This window comes from Pseudogymnoascus verrucosus (genome assembly GCF_001662655.1).
Source record: "Pseudogymnoascus verrucosus strain UAMH 10579 unplaced genomic scaffold scaffold_101, whole genome shotgun sequence".
Taxonomy (NCBI): Eukaryota; Fungi; Ascomycota; class Leotiomycetes; order Thelebolales; family Thelebolaceae; genus Pseudogymnoascus; species Pseudogymnoascus verrucosus.
The window spans coordinates 1-12,806 of NW_017263752.1; the positions used below are offsets into that span (position 1 = coordinate 1).

Here is a 12,806-nt window from a genome sequence, read left to right on the forward strand (position 1 = left end):
CCCCCCCCGCCCCCCCCCCCCGCCCCCCCCCCCCCCGGGCCCGTCCGCCATCGATCCTTCCTACGGGCCAAAACAAAATGCTCACATAGCACCGCATACCGGATTTTCCGCCGCTCCAAAGAAAAATATATATGTCTCGTTTGTGTGTGCCAATCCCCAAAAGCAATCCCTCTAGCCTCCTCGAAGCTTTTTTCACCCGGTCTTGTTGTTGTGAGGATTTATATAGCCCTTCAACTTTCCCTCCCCCCCCCCTCTTCTCCCTAGCTTTCTTTATAAAGGAAATCTTCCTTCAAGCCTAACCAACCAACCCTATCAAACCATGAAGTAATGCGAGTAAACAAAACGAAGAATGCAAAAAAAACCCAAAGTGCAGAAACGTAAAAATGAAAAACGACGACGACTCGTTGCATCTGCCAGGAAATGAAACGCTCAAGAACGGGTATTCAAAAACGTCAAATGCTGAAGAAAAGACGGGGCTAAGAGCGATGTGTGATGTGTGTGGGAGTTAAAAAATGGGGCGTTGTAGTCTGTATAAAATGCGGATCGGGACGTGGTCGTAGTGCAGGTAACGGCAAATAGGCACTGTGAAAGTGACGGGTAAGAATAATGTCCGAAGCCTCTACGGCTTGGCACAGTGCCTGTAGTCGCAACTGGCCTTAACAGAAACCGACCAGCGCTCAAGAGGAGTCCAAAGCCGAGCCAGGCATATACATTGGCGACATAGGCTGAATCGGCAGCAGCATCTCCCGCCCACCGCCAAGACCTCGCTGGTCAGCAGCACTCAGTGAGCTCCCCCCATTCGTCGTCCCCGACGCCGGCGCCTCTCTCGCATACTGGTATCCAGGCCTCTCATTCTCCGCCGGCGCAGCAGTAGCCGTCGACGTCTTCGCAGGCTGCTCCTGGCTCTGAGCAGGTCTCTGCTGATTCCCGCGGTTGAGGCTAGATGGGTTACTGCTATCGGAGGACGACACATTCCTATCATCAATAGCTATACTTGTTCTCCCATCATCAACAACTTTCGTGCCATTCGCCTCCTCGCGCCATCTCGCTTCCTTCTCCAACCACACCGCTTCGGTGTTACACCCCTTCCAGCAGTCGCGCCATTTGACGACGAGGAAGCGGAAGCAGTAGGCGTCCATTCTCATGCAGGGCAGGAAGCAGACTGTGAGGTTTTGATAGTTCATCTTGTTTGCCTCTCGGTGCTCGAGGACGAGGCTGAGGTGGCAGGTGATGGCGAAGAGGAGGTAGTAGTTGTAAGGCGGTAGGTTGGATAGTTCGTCGATGAGAACTTGTGGCACGTCTTCGCAGTTGGGCGATTCTTTGGAGACCCGCTCTTGGGCGTCCTTGGGGAAGAGCTCGTCGGGTAACTCGCGGAGCCAGGATTTGAGCATGGAGCCGACGATGTTGATATCGTACAAATCTGTTTGCGCAAATAGGTCCACATCAAGGTCTAGTGATATTAGCTATTGTCTCTTGCAACATTGAATGAATGGCGCCTTACCTTCGTCAAATTTCCGCTGCCATTTCCGAATCTGCGGTCCACTACCAGGCACTCTGTACAGCCCCTCCGCATCCGTACCTCTATAGTTCAAATAATCAATAGCCCTCCAAGGAAACGACGGCATCCAGAACTCCGTCTTATCCCTCGACGTCTCCAACTGCTTCGATATGCGCGAAACCCTCGTCTGCTCTATCAGCGGCAGATTCAGCACCTTCAACACATAATGCTCATCATCAATCGGCCCTTCCTTCTCATTCGTGCTACCACTGCGTGCCGATTTGCCGAAGAAATTCCTGCCAAACGACGACGCGGCCTTCGTCCCGGCGCCCTTGAGGCTGTTCATCAGCGACGTGCCGCCGTTGTCCCGCGACATTGATATAGAGGGCGTGCCGCGGTGGGTGTCCTTTGGCTCCCGTCTCACCTCCGGTCTTTGTGCGGGAGGTTGGCGGTCCGCAGAGCGATTGCGCGAGTTGGAGTTCTTGATCAGCTCTCTGAAGGTTCGGTCGTTGTCGGCACGGAGAGGGGCTGTGCGTAGTCCTTCCAGTACTTGTTGACGGTCTTGGTCGTTCGGCGACAGTGTTGATGATTCTCCTGGGCTCATTGGTTCTGAGTCATTTCGTATCGAGCTTGTTCTTCGTAGTAGGTTGAAGCCTTTGGGCTTGGGTCGTCTGCTAGCAGAGTTGTGATTTGTTTGGGCACCGGCGCCTACAGTATCGACCGGGGTCGAGTCGGCGTACGTATTTAGTTGTGGTTCTGATCGGGAAGGGGTAGCGACGGGTCGACGTGTGGTGGATCTGTCGTCTCTAGGTTCTGTGTGAAGCAAAAAACGTAAGCATGATAATTGGGAATTAGAAACGAAAGATGAGATCATACTATTATTGGGTGCGTCCGAGCTTGCGACAGCCCCTGGGCCGCCTTGGTGGACACTGTCCTTAGATATCGTCCTATCCCTTGTTGCGGGCCTCTTGGCCTCGGCTTGCTGCAGGCGGTTCGACGACTTGGACGCCTTCATGTTTGCGAAGAAGCCCGTCCTCTGCGGCGATGTCGACGGGGTGTACGCGCGTTGTCCCTCTGGTATTGTTGATCCGTCGGGGGCGGCCTGCTGCTGGTTGTTCCCCAACGAATCCAGGTGTGGGGAGGAGGGAATACGAGCTGATTGCGGAAATTGATGTTGCTGCTGCTCGGGAGCTTGCATCTCTAATAAGTTTTCGGGATTATCTGCTGCAAGGCTGGGTTTCTTACTGAAGCGGAACGAGCGCGGCGTTCCTGGCGACTTGACGCTGTGGGCCGATTGGGGAGGTTCGTTGATCGCGCTGGCGCTGGCGCTGCTGCCGTCATTGCTCGACGCCGTAGAGGTGAAAACGAGCGGAGTCGGTTTCCGAACCATGGTCCCTGTTTAATGGGCTCAGGAGATGGCCGATCCGATTCGCACTGTTGCCGCAGCGTGCTGCAGCCAACCTTGACCCAAAGACCAGGCGCGTGAGTCGTGTCAAGGTCGGTCGGTCGTGGGCGGGCGCGGGTTGTGTTCACCGCTGTGGAATTGGGGGAACTCGCCAAAGACGGCAACTATGGGGTTGCGACCTTGAGTGTTTGCGTAGGTAGACACTTTCTTTCTTTTTGTTCACGAATTATGAATTTCCTTGGATCACGAAAATAATACACCAAGAATCTTTTGATAAGACACAAAAGAGTACTCGTGCATTCCAAACGGGCAGTGTCCCGAAACAAAACGTGGAGGCGTATCACAGTGCTCTTCGTTAAGATGGACCGTGGGCTGAACGTGTACGGGGGTGAAGTATCCTTGTGAGAGGGGGCGGAGGACAAGGGATCGTCCTACTTAAATGACTTAGACGCCGTTTGCGCAAAACAGGGAAGGGGTTATGTAGTAGGTGTAGGATTGTCGTAGTTATCGTGAGTAGTGAGGAACAGCCAGCAAAAAGAAGCCCGATGCAGGGTGAGTATGTATGAGTATGGATGGTGCTGTATGAGTATGTGTGGTGCTGTATGGTGCTGTCTGAGATGATGCAGTCTGCGTCCGCATGCTGGTTGTTGTCGCGGCGATAGTGTGGTTTTGCGAGGCTGAGTCCCCCTCGAGCCCTTGTCGCTGGCGCTGGCGCTGGAGATATGGAGCAATACAGTAGGTACAGTACTGTAGTAGTGGACAGCCTGCCCAATTGAAGGCTACAGTATTCTCCGACTTGACTTGCTTTGTTGTTGACAACAATACCGAACTGCAGTATGCGTGTATGCGTGCGTACTATAAGGAAGGTAAAAGAAAGTGCTGATTCAACCCCCCTGAAGCCGCAGAATAATAAATAAATTGCCCTATCTCTTAAAACAAAGCCCCAAAACCCCCATCATCTACAGCCTTTCCAATACCATACCCCCTTTTTCTCAGAATCAAATCACCAAGGTACCCATATATAGTGACGATATAGTACGATTATAGTGTACGCTCATACGTAACAAAAGAAGCACGAGTAATGCAAGCAGCGGGCGGGTAGGTACTGGCTTTGCTTTTTGGTCCCCTGGGCTGCTTGATGGGCTGACCCTTGACACGCAAGCTGGAATTGGGATTGGGGGGGAAGGCTTGGCTACTTTGCGTTTGACGCGCCATTAACTCGAGCCAGTAGTCAGGAACCGCCCATACTTCTGAAACGACCCCACTGTTCGGCCCGCCTATTGGCTTGCTCGTGGGTTTACTACGATGGTCACGTGAATGATAATGCAGCTTCGACGATTATTGTGGAGTGGAGTGTGGAGTAGAGTAGAGCGAGGAGGGGAGTACATGCAGTTCTCATAATACCTCGGCGACAAGTAAAGTTCAGACAAGACATTTGATAGTAGTTCCAAAGGGGTATAATAAACCATCCACACCATCTCCATCTCCACCTCCCATCTATCATACAGCATATTAAACAAACCCCTCCTACAGCTGCTCAATCCCCTTCACCAACGCATCCAGCTCCCCCTCCCCAATCCCCCCTCCCACCACCCGTCCCAACAACCCCGCCAACCCCCCCACAAGCTTCCTCCTATTCTCCTCCTCCATCCTCCTACTCTTCTCCTTCGCCACCTCCAAAACCCCCTTCGGTATCCGCGCCAGCCGCGCAACATTAAGCCCATAACTCCTATGCGCCACGCCCTCGCCAATCTGGAATAGGAACGTGATATCCTCATCCCCGACCCTGCCCTGTTCCGTAAATTTCATATGCACATTCCTCAGCTCCCCAGCCCCGAAGGCGCGCGCTACGCCTGCAAGAGTCTGGTAATGCGTGATGAAGAGAGTCAGGCACTTCAGGTCGCGGACGACATAGTCTAACACAGCCTGGGCAATCGCCACACCATCATGCGTACTGGTGCCTCTTCCGAGCTCATCCAATATAACCAACGACCTAGGAGTAGCCTGCTTGAGAATATCAGCCGTCTCAGACAACTCCACCATAAACGTACTCTCCCCCGCCAACATATTATCAAAAGCTCCCATGCGCGTGAACACCGCATCCAGCATCCCGAGCCGCGCCGACTCGGCAGGGACGTACGACCCTATCTGCGCCATGATGCATATCAGCGCCACGTGTCTGACGTACGAGGATTTCCCGCCCATATTGGGGCCGGTGATGAGGAGTGCACGGGTTCCGTCGGCTGATAAGGATGTATCGTTCGGAACGTAGGAGTCGAGGAGGAGTTGCTCGGCCATTGGGTGACGCCCGCCTACCACGGCGATTTCTGTGTCACCAGTATACTCGGGCTTCACGTAGCCTGGTTGGGAGGCCACGGTTGCTAGTGAGAGTAGGCAGTCGAGAGTTGCGAGGGACGCGACACAATCACGGAAAGCTTGGTAATGGGCTGCGATATCAGAAAGCAGATTTGAGAAGGCAGCATCGCATGCTGCTGCAAGGGCTTCTTTATGCTGGTCTCGCTCCCGGATCATCTTGATGACCTCTGGTGTGTGAAACCTGGAAAGCTTTTTCGTGCCACTAACTTTCACCCAAGATGCTGGAACGTGCTTCAGGTTTGTATTATCCACTTCAATGAGGAACTCGATACCGGCCGAGGTAACATAGCGTACGTTCGTTTTCTTGATTTTTGCTGCAGCAATGGGACGATGCTCATCGAGATCGTGCTCAACTGATGCAATGCCAAGTTTATGATCGCCAATGTCCTCCGTCTCTTCGCTTTCGAGGAAGAATGCGTATTTATCGTCATTGCGAGCAGCTTCGGCATTGATCTTCTCAAGGAAGTCCGTAATAGCGTCGCCTATGGTAGGTAATGCTGCCACAGCGTCATTTAACAGACTAGACTTGAATCCTGCATCTGCGGGTGATTTGACATGAGCAAATTCGTTTGAAATCCGCTGCATAGTTTGTAGCACTGTGAAAAGCTCCGGCCTCGTGCATTTTCCATAGTATATCCGAATTAGACTGCGCTCTAGATCCGATTTGACCTTCATAAGAAGCGACTTCAGCTTATCAACCTGAGCAGCTTGGTTGCCATCCTTCAGCTCCTCAACCGCAGCAACGCGCTCTTCGAGTCTTTCCTTGTCAATGAGCGGCCTGCCAACCCACTTGCGCAGAAGTCTTTTTCCAAACCTAGTTTGGGTTTTGTCCAAGGTCCAAAACAAGCTTCCCTTCTCCGCATGATCCGTTTGATTATGATAGATTTCGAGGCTGGTAAGTGTATTGCCGTTCAGCAGCATATTCGACCTCGCGCCAAACGACTGGAAGTACTTCGTCAAGTCGAACACATGCTCGAGACCGTATTCAGACATATGCTTTATCATCGAGGACAAGCAGATTGTGACGGACTCTGGGAGTTTCAAAACTTTGTCCAGTAGGTTTGTCGATCTTTCATCAGTAGAATTGCCGTGAGCTTTGATATTCCGAGCATAGAATTGGGCTACATGGGCGTAACTCTCAGCAGCAATCGTCTTCTCCTTTCCCACCCGCTCAATGCGAATCTTGTCGCCAAAGACATTCGTGCTTGAGCTAGAGAGATGCTGCACGAGCTTCTCGGTAGCCTTTGTGAGTTCGCCGACGATAAGAAACTCGCAGGGAGAAATGTGCAACAGCCGGGTTTCAATTTCGCTGCGCATAAATCCATCCTCAAAGCTATCGTAGATAACGTCACCAGTCCCAGGTTGCACTGCCAATATGCCAACATCGACCTTTTCATCCGTACCCCAGCCTTTCGACTTAGCCTCCGTGATGCAGAGCAAGTATCCAGTTGCCGGAGCCCCGCCAGGCGTCCCAGCTGTAGCCTCACCCAATCCCTCAGTATCATCGATATATGTGCCTTTCGTATAGAGATTCGTAAGTTTCCTTACGAAAGGGGTATTGCGGTTGTCGCCTGCCTTCTTTAATGCTGCCGTTTCGATTTGCCTCACAACTCCAACCTTATGCCCAGCAGCAACAAGTCTCTTCGCGTGGACCGGGAGCCTGTGGACCGGGATACTCGCTGAGGCAAAGCGATCCAGATGTGCCTCTGAGTGGTGCTCATCGAACCTGTATTTCCCAGGGATGCACACAATACCCAGCTCTTTTGCAGCGACCCTGGCATCCTCTCCAAAGAACTTGAATTTGTATCCCACCTCCACAATCAGTATCGCATCCAAATGCTTCCTCTTGATATCTAGAAATTGTATTTCCATAGGCGTGAGTTTGCTTTTGGCGCCTTTCCTTGCCCCTTTAGCTGGAGGGGGTGTTGGCTCTTCGTCCTCAGCAGCCTCGGCATCTTCATCGTCCAGCGCCGCGGTCTCTTCCGTAATTTGCCAGTTCCTCCTCTTAATATGTGCCATACTATCAGGGTGGCCCAGTTTCTTCACGAATTTATCATGAAGCCGCTGTTTCTGCCTCTGCACTGCTTCTTCCTCCGGCTCTGCCGTTTCAAAAGCTTCCTGTGATTGCGTGCCATTGTATAGATATTTTTCAGTCCGGCCTGATAATGTCGGCTTATTTTCCAGTTGTCTTGGAGATTTGTTCGGTGCATTGCCCTCAAAGAAGCTGCTCTGAGTATCATTGTCACCGCTTTTTGTTCGTTTGGCCACCCGATCAGTTCCCACGTTCACTGCATCCGCATCCTCATCCAAGGGGCTCTTTCTTTTTGTGGCAGCCGATACAGCTCTTCGGGTTGGCGCTACAATGTCTTCGTCGCTATCTGCGTCACCCAGACCATTTGAGACAGCCGTCGTAGATGGAGTAGACTGAGTCGCCTGGTCAGGAGTCCCCTGTTTCTGGCTAAGCCCATTGACTGTCGACTTGGGTGTAAAGAAGCTGGCAATCGATCGTTGCTTTGCCGCTGCTTTCCCATTTGGTGGCGCCATTTTCCTGTCTTGTTGACACAAGGCGTGGAACAATGATGTCGATGATGTTTCTGGGGTCGCGTTCAGTGGACGCGTTCCGCGTAAAGAGGCTACGGCAATACAGAAAGGCTATGTGCGCAACTCTGTGTTATTCAATGATGACCTTCCACAATTACCTTGTCTACCTTCACAGTAACATCAATACTACACTTCTGTCGTCTTCGTATTCGAGTCTATTATCCATACTTAGGTAGTTGCCGACTTTCTATTTCTACCTCAAGATCAGGTAACTTACCTGTGCTAGTTGGAGGTATTTTGCTCCTCATCAATTACAGTTATCACAGTGGGTGGATGGGGAAAGGTTTAAAAGGCGTATGAGCCAGCCATACGTGATACAGAATTGCAATAGAAGAAGCTAGAGTCAAATATTTGAATGATAATAGCGATGTGTATTGTGTTAAAAATAACTAACTACCAATCGATTAGCGCCCACAGGAAAGCTCGATATCGAAAAAGAGCATTGTAAAGCTACATGAATGACGCTCTAAGCACTTTTAAGCAATATTGAACACGCCATCTTCGCACAAGCATAGCAGTCGATGTGGTGATCTTCAAACGGGTCTTAATGCTGTCAGCCCAAAGTGATACATAGAGTTTGCCAGCGATAAATCATCGGGGATGATGTAGTAGAGTTCCGTGTCTGCTATTGAAACGGGCAAAGCAACAGTATGACTCGAGTCGATTACATTGCATATGAAAACCCCTTGTTGGTGTATTGATTCTGGCGTCTGGTAGAGTTGGATTCCCTAAAATGGCCGGGCGCCACGGCAGGCTTAAAGTCCCCATTGAAGCCAGACTGTAGTTGCTTAGGATCTCCGTGGAATGCTGGAGGCTCGCCGAATCCGAATGAATACGAGTAGGGGTTGTAAATGAGAGGATTTGCTGTATGGTCGTGGAAAGCGTGCGGTGGGTAAACATTTCCAGGGGCACTAGCAGCACCGGATCTCCTGTTCAGATAATCAGGCTGCATGTTTTCTTTGCCTCCAAATCTCATGGCCAGCGGCGATTGAATTGCCCGTGGGGAAGTGTGCACAATCATGTTTGAAGACACATTCTCAAGCGGAAGGCTGTGAGAGAAATCAAATCTAATGCACGTTAATCATTGTGGCGTCTTTCACTTCGTAATTTGAACATTGGTGCTCATACCTGTGGTCCTCAAGTGGGCTTTCAGTCCGTCCTTTAAGGCCGTTAGCTTCAACAGTGGATACTATTATAAGAGTCTTACCAGGGCTGTCCTCCACAGCATCTTTGAAGACACTCATTTGACGTTTCTTGCCCATATTTTCAACTGTTAGCCTGAATTCTTCATCCTCGTCGTTACTGCGAGTAAACAAGTTGCTGCTTGAATCTCCCAAGACATTCTGCTTTGGCACTTTTTGGTTCAGTTCTGTATCAGCAGTCACAGTTGGAACAACAGGCACAGCTGCAGCCTTTCGCTTTGCAGCAGGACGTTTTTGTTTGCCCCCCTTGGCGACATTTTTGGAATCAGAAATGTTGGGCTTGGGAATATCAGATGACGCCTTCGACTTTCGCGCACGACGCTTCTTTGGAGATGGCGCCTTCTCGATCTTTACCTACGTTTTGGTTAGTTCTCTCTTCATAGTAGTATCTCAAGGAGCCTATAACTTACGGGGCTACCTTCCACTGACGAATCGTATATGTCTCTAATCCTCTGGAGCTCCCCTTGGGTGTTATAAATAATCTCGTTGGGTTCAACCTCACGGGATGTTGTTTGCATTTGTGCAAGGATGGATCCATCCTTTCTTTGATTGCGCATCCGCTTCATTTCAGCTGTGGCGGAATCAAAAAGATCCATACCAGGCCAGTAAACTCCTTTGAGTCTGCTGTTGTCGCTGTCTGCATCAACCTGCAACTCAACTCGCTTTACCTGAGCAGGCGAGCTTGGTATGTGTTAGTAATATCGAATCTTTGTATTGGAAAGGAGGGCCACAAACGCTCTGAAAAGGTTTTGGGTACCCGGGCTGTCATCCTGGGTAAAATTTGGGACGAATCGTTGCATTGTTGGAGTAGCATAAGCATCATTCGTGTCCCAACGGCTAGAAGGCACCGAATCGGATGGTGTGTCCAAGAGCGCCGGCGAGGTGGACCATAAATGTATGCGTGGAACGGGAGCTTTGTATGCGGGTGTAGCCATGAGTTGGCTGATTGACGAGTCCATGTCTTCAATCTTTCTCTCATTTGTCTCGCTCTCACTTTTATTCTCTTTGATTAGCTGCACCAAACAATTAGCCCGGTCGCCCTGATAGCTTCTCAATTGCAGATATCAGTACGCACAGGTTTCTGGAAGCTTCTCATTCGCTTCACGGTATTTTTCTGCTCCTTGGTCACAAGGCGTTCCGCCAGTAACCCCTCAAGACTGTTGTCGGCATACCAAGCGTCGTATGCATCGAGTTGACTCCTGGCTTCGGGCTCCGCTTGACAGCGAATTTGTAGCTTGAACCTGCAGGAAAGGTGACCCTTCGACGATATGTGGGTAAGCAAGTGCGAGATATCGGAGAACTGGGGGTTCTTCGGGCAGAGGCTACAGTTCAGGGGAACTGTAGCATTTCCTGGTAGTTTAGACATATTTTGTTCGCCTATAACTTGAATTATTAGCCTCTGAATAGCAGTTTAGTACCTGGCTCCAGTCGGAGTAGCATTTTTCTGTCCATAGCATCGAATATTTATGTTGTGAAGCTACCATTGCTCGATGGAGGCCTGTGGCTAAAACCATTGAAGAAAGGGATCAAGGTTGGATGTCCCGCTAGCCCAACAGGGGCCCGACTTTGATTGCCAAAAACAACCAAGCTGCTTCTATACCGATAAAGAGCGGGGGTACTCACGATAGTTATCAATTATAAGTTGTGTGCGAGTGCGGTGCTGATCAGGCCAACTACTGCAGCAAATGAAGCCAGAGAGTCCTTGATTGTTGGTGAGCCTTCATGTATACACTGAAATGCTGACTGGCGGAAGGCAATGGATGATTTTGTGAAAGAAAGAGAAGGTGTGAAGGCGAAAGAAGCAGAGGATGTAATATGCTGCTCTCAGAAAGCTGATCACACGGAAGGAGCTGACTTGGGGAAGGTGCGTCTGACCTACATGCGTTTTGGGACTATGACGGAACACATAGTCAAACTTGCAGACCAACGTAGAAGAACAGTTTATGAGAATACAAATGTTGTAAACTGAAGGTAGAAAACGGAATAAAGGCAATGAATGGAATAAATATACTTGAACCTGGATATAACCCGAAGTTAAGACCATTCGGTCACTCCGCATGTCCAGACCAAATACGACGAATGGTAGATAAAGTGAGAAGGATACGTTGGAATGAAACGTCTTTTACTTCTCCGTGTACACTACTGGAGAGATAACATAATTCCACCAGACCATAACGCCATCCCCATTAAAACTCCATCAAGATGTCTTCCTGCCCAGTATCTTGTCTGTCACCTTTTTTGGCATACAGCTGCAAATGTGTCAGTTAATGCGTCGAATTTACATCAGGAGCCAACTTACTATATCGGATCAACTTCAGCCAAGCCAGGATATCCCAGCAAGCTCAATCCCGCAACTCCGAATACCGTATGGAAGACATCCACCATATCTCCCGGTCTATCCGCCAAACCTCCTCGCTCTGAGTCCTGGCATTTCAAAATAAACGTTTCCAGCTTCTTTCCATCGATATAATTCAAGCTGCCAAGCATTGCCAAACTGCTCGCAACCCACCAACTGTAGCAGACATCTTCAAGCTTCTCTGGACGCCCATTGAGGCCTCCTCCCTCAGTCTGCCTCTCAGAGAGCCAGCCAGATAACTCAACCTTCTTTACAGTATCCAATTTGCCTGCTATCGAAAGTGCGCCAAGGCATGCAAAGATCTGACCGGAATGGGATTCTGCACCTGGACTGACTCCATATCCTCCATCGAAGTTTTGACAGTCCTTGATGTACCCGACAGCTTTGTCGACATCCGCGAGATGTAATAATCCAAGCAGAGAAAGCCCAATAAAGCCACAGCAGATAAATCTGGTATCGCACTCGCCCCATTCATCGCCGGCGAATGTTCCGCTCTCTTTGTTTTGTAGATTTGCAATCCATTCGCCCAACTTTTGTTTGCCCGGACCCCTCTTATCCAGTTCGTCTAAAGCGTCGACAGTCGCCAGAATCTGTATGGCGCTGCAGGTGTATAGCATATGTGCATCATGTCGTGGAGCTGCTCCAAACCCACCATCCGGCTTTTGGCAAGAGAACACGAAGTCGATTGTTTCCGACCGTGGAAGAGCATCAGGTCGATTTAGAAGGTGAAGGGCAGTGAGACCCCAGTAGACTCCGTTGAGACGTAGGTGCTCAGTATAATGATATTCTAGCTCATCTTTGCGCTTCAGGAAGTAAGTTACCGGCCGACACTTTTATGAAGGAGACATGAAATATATCGAGGAACATGGAGGAGATAGGAGAGCGAGCTTACGGTGTCCAGACTTTGGATGTATTTGACATGGGCTTCAGCTGCGAGACTAAGTCCCTCGGGGAGTTGAGATGAGTCTCCGCCTCTGCCTGGACCAGAGACTAAAGACATTGCTCAAGTTATTTTCAAACAGATCAGAGAACGGGCTGAAGCGATATAAAGGTCGTTAAAAGAGATACCTAAATGTGAGCTGTGAGGCCGAGGCTGCAGCCGCGTCGCTAGCGCGGGGTAGAGAGCTCCACTTTTGGCCAATCACGGCACAGGTAGGCTACCCCCACGAACATCGGTGTGTATTCCGGCTGGTACTCGAGGCGTCGTTCCAGTATCAAAATCGACCAAGAAGCCGTCCGGAGATGTGCCCTTGAAGACATTCAAGAGAGCATAATGTCGACTAGTTTCCTGACATAATCCTGAAAACTGCGTGTTGATATATGTTCCGGCCCAACCACCAACTATTCTGGTTGGCCAACTGGCCGGCC

At 50.3% G+C, this 12,806-nt stretch overlaps 4 protein-coding genes across 4 annotated transcripts; all 4 read right to left on the minus strand.

The window, feature by feature from the left end:
* Positions 1 to 31: 31 nt before the first annotated feature.
* Positions 32 to 2,919, minus strand: VE01_10665 (uncharacterized protein). The gene is made up of 3 exons (XM_018280058.2): positions 2,375 to 2,919; positions 1,502 to 2,311; positions 32 to 1,450 (listed from the first exon to the last, which is right to left on the minus strand). The coding sequence occupies exons 1-3, from the start codon at positions 2,886 to 2,888 to the stop codon at positions 678 to 680; spliced, it is 2,097 nt and encodes a 698-aa protein (XP_018125063.1). The 5' UTR covers positions 2,889 to 2,919; the 3' UTR covers positions 32 to 677.
* Positions 2,920 to 4,430: 1,511 nt separating this feature from the next.
* On the minus strand, positions 4,431 to 8,023 carry MSH3 (mismatch repair protein msh3; the record flags this gene model as incomplete). The annotated part of the gene is made up of 1 exon (XM_018280059.2): positions 4,431 to 8,023. The coding sequence occupies exon 1, from the start codon at positions 7,821 to 7,823 to the stop codon at positions 4,431 to 4,433; it is 3,393 nt and encodes a 1,130-aa protein (XP_018125064.1). The 5' UTR covers positions 7,824 to 8,023.
* Positions 8,024 to 8,253: 230 nt separating this feature from the next.
* On the minus strand, positions 8,254 to 10,476 carry VE01_10667 (uncharacterized protein). The gene is made up of 6 exons (XM_018280060.2): positions 10,158 to 10,476; positions 9,818 to 10,095; positions 9,493 to 9,763; positions 9,088 to 9,436; positions 9,009 to 9,039; positions 8,254 to 8,947 (listed from the first exon to the last, which is right to left on the minus strand). Exons 1-6 carry the CDS (start codon positions 10,446 to 10,448, stop codon positions 8,545 to 8,547), a joined length of 1,623 nt encoding a protein of 540 aa, XP_018125065.1. The 5' UTR covers positions 10,449 to 10,476; the 3' UTR covers positions 8,254 to 8,544.
* A 531-nt stretch (positions 10,477 to 11,007) lies between these two features.
* Positions 11,008 to 12,767, minus strand: VE01_10668 (uncharacterized protein). Its single transcript, XM_018280061.2, has 3 exons — positions 12,331 to 12,767; positions 11,382 to 12,241; positions 11,008 to 11,331 (listed from the first exon to the last, which is right to left on the minus strand). The coding sequence occupies exons 1-3, from the start codon at positions 12,436 to 12,438 to the stop codon at positions 11,280 to 11,282; spliced, it is 1,020 nt and encodes a 339-aa protein (XP_018125066.1). The 5' UTR covers positions 12,439 to 12,767; the 3' UTR covers positions 11,008 to 11,279.
* Positions 12,768 to 12,806: the final 39 nt, after the last annotated feature.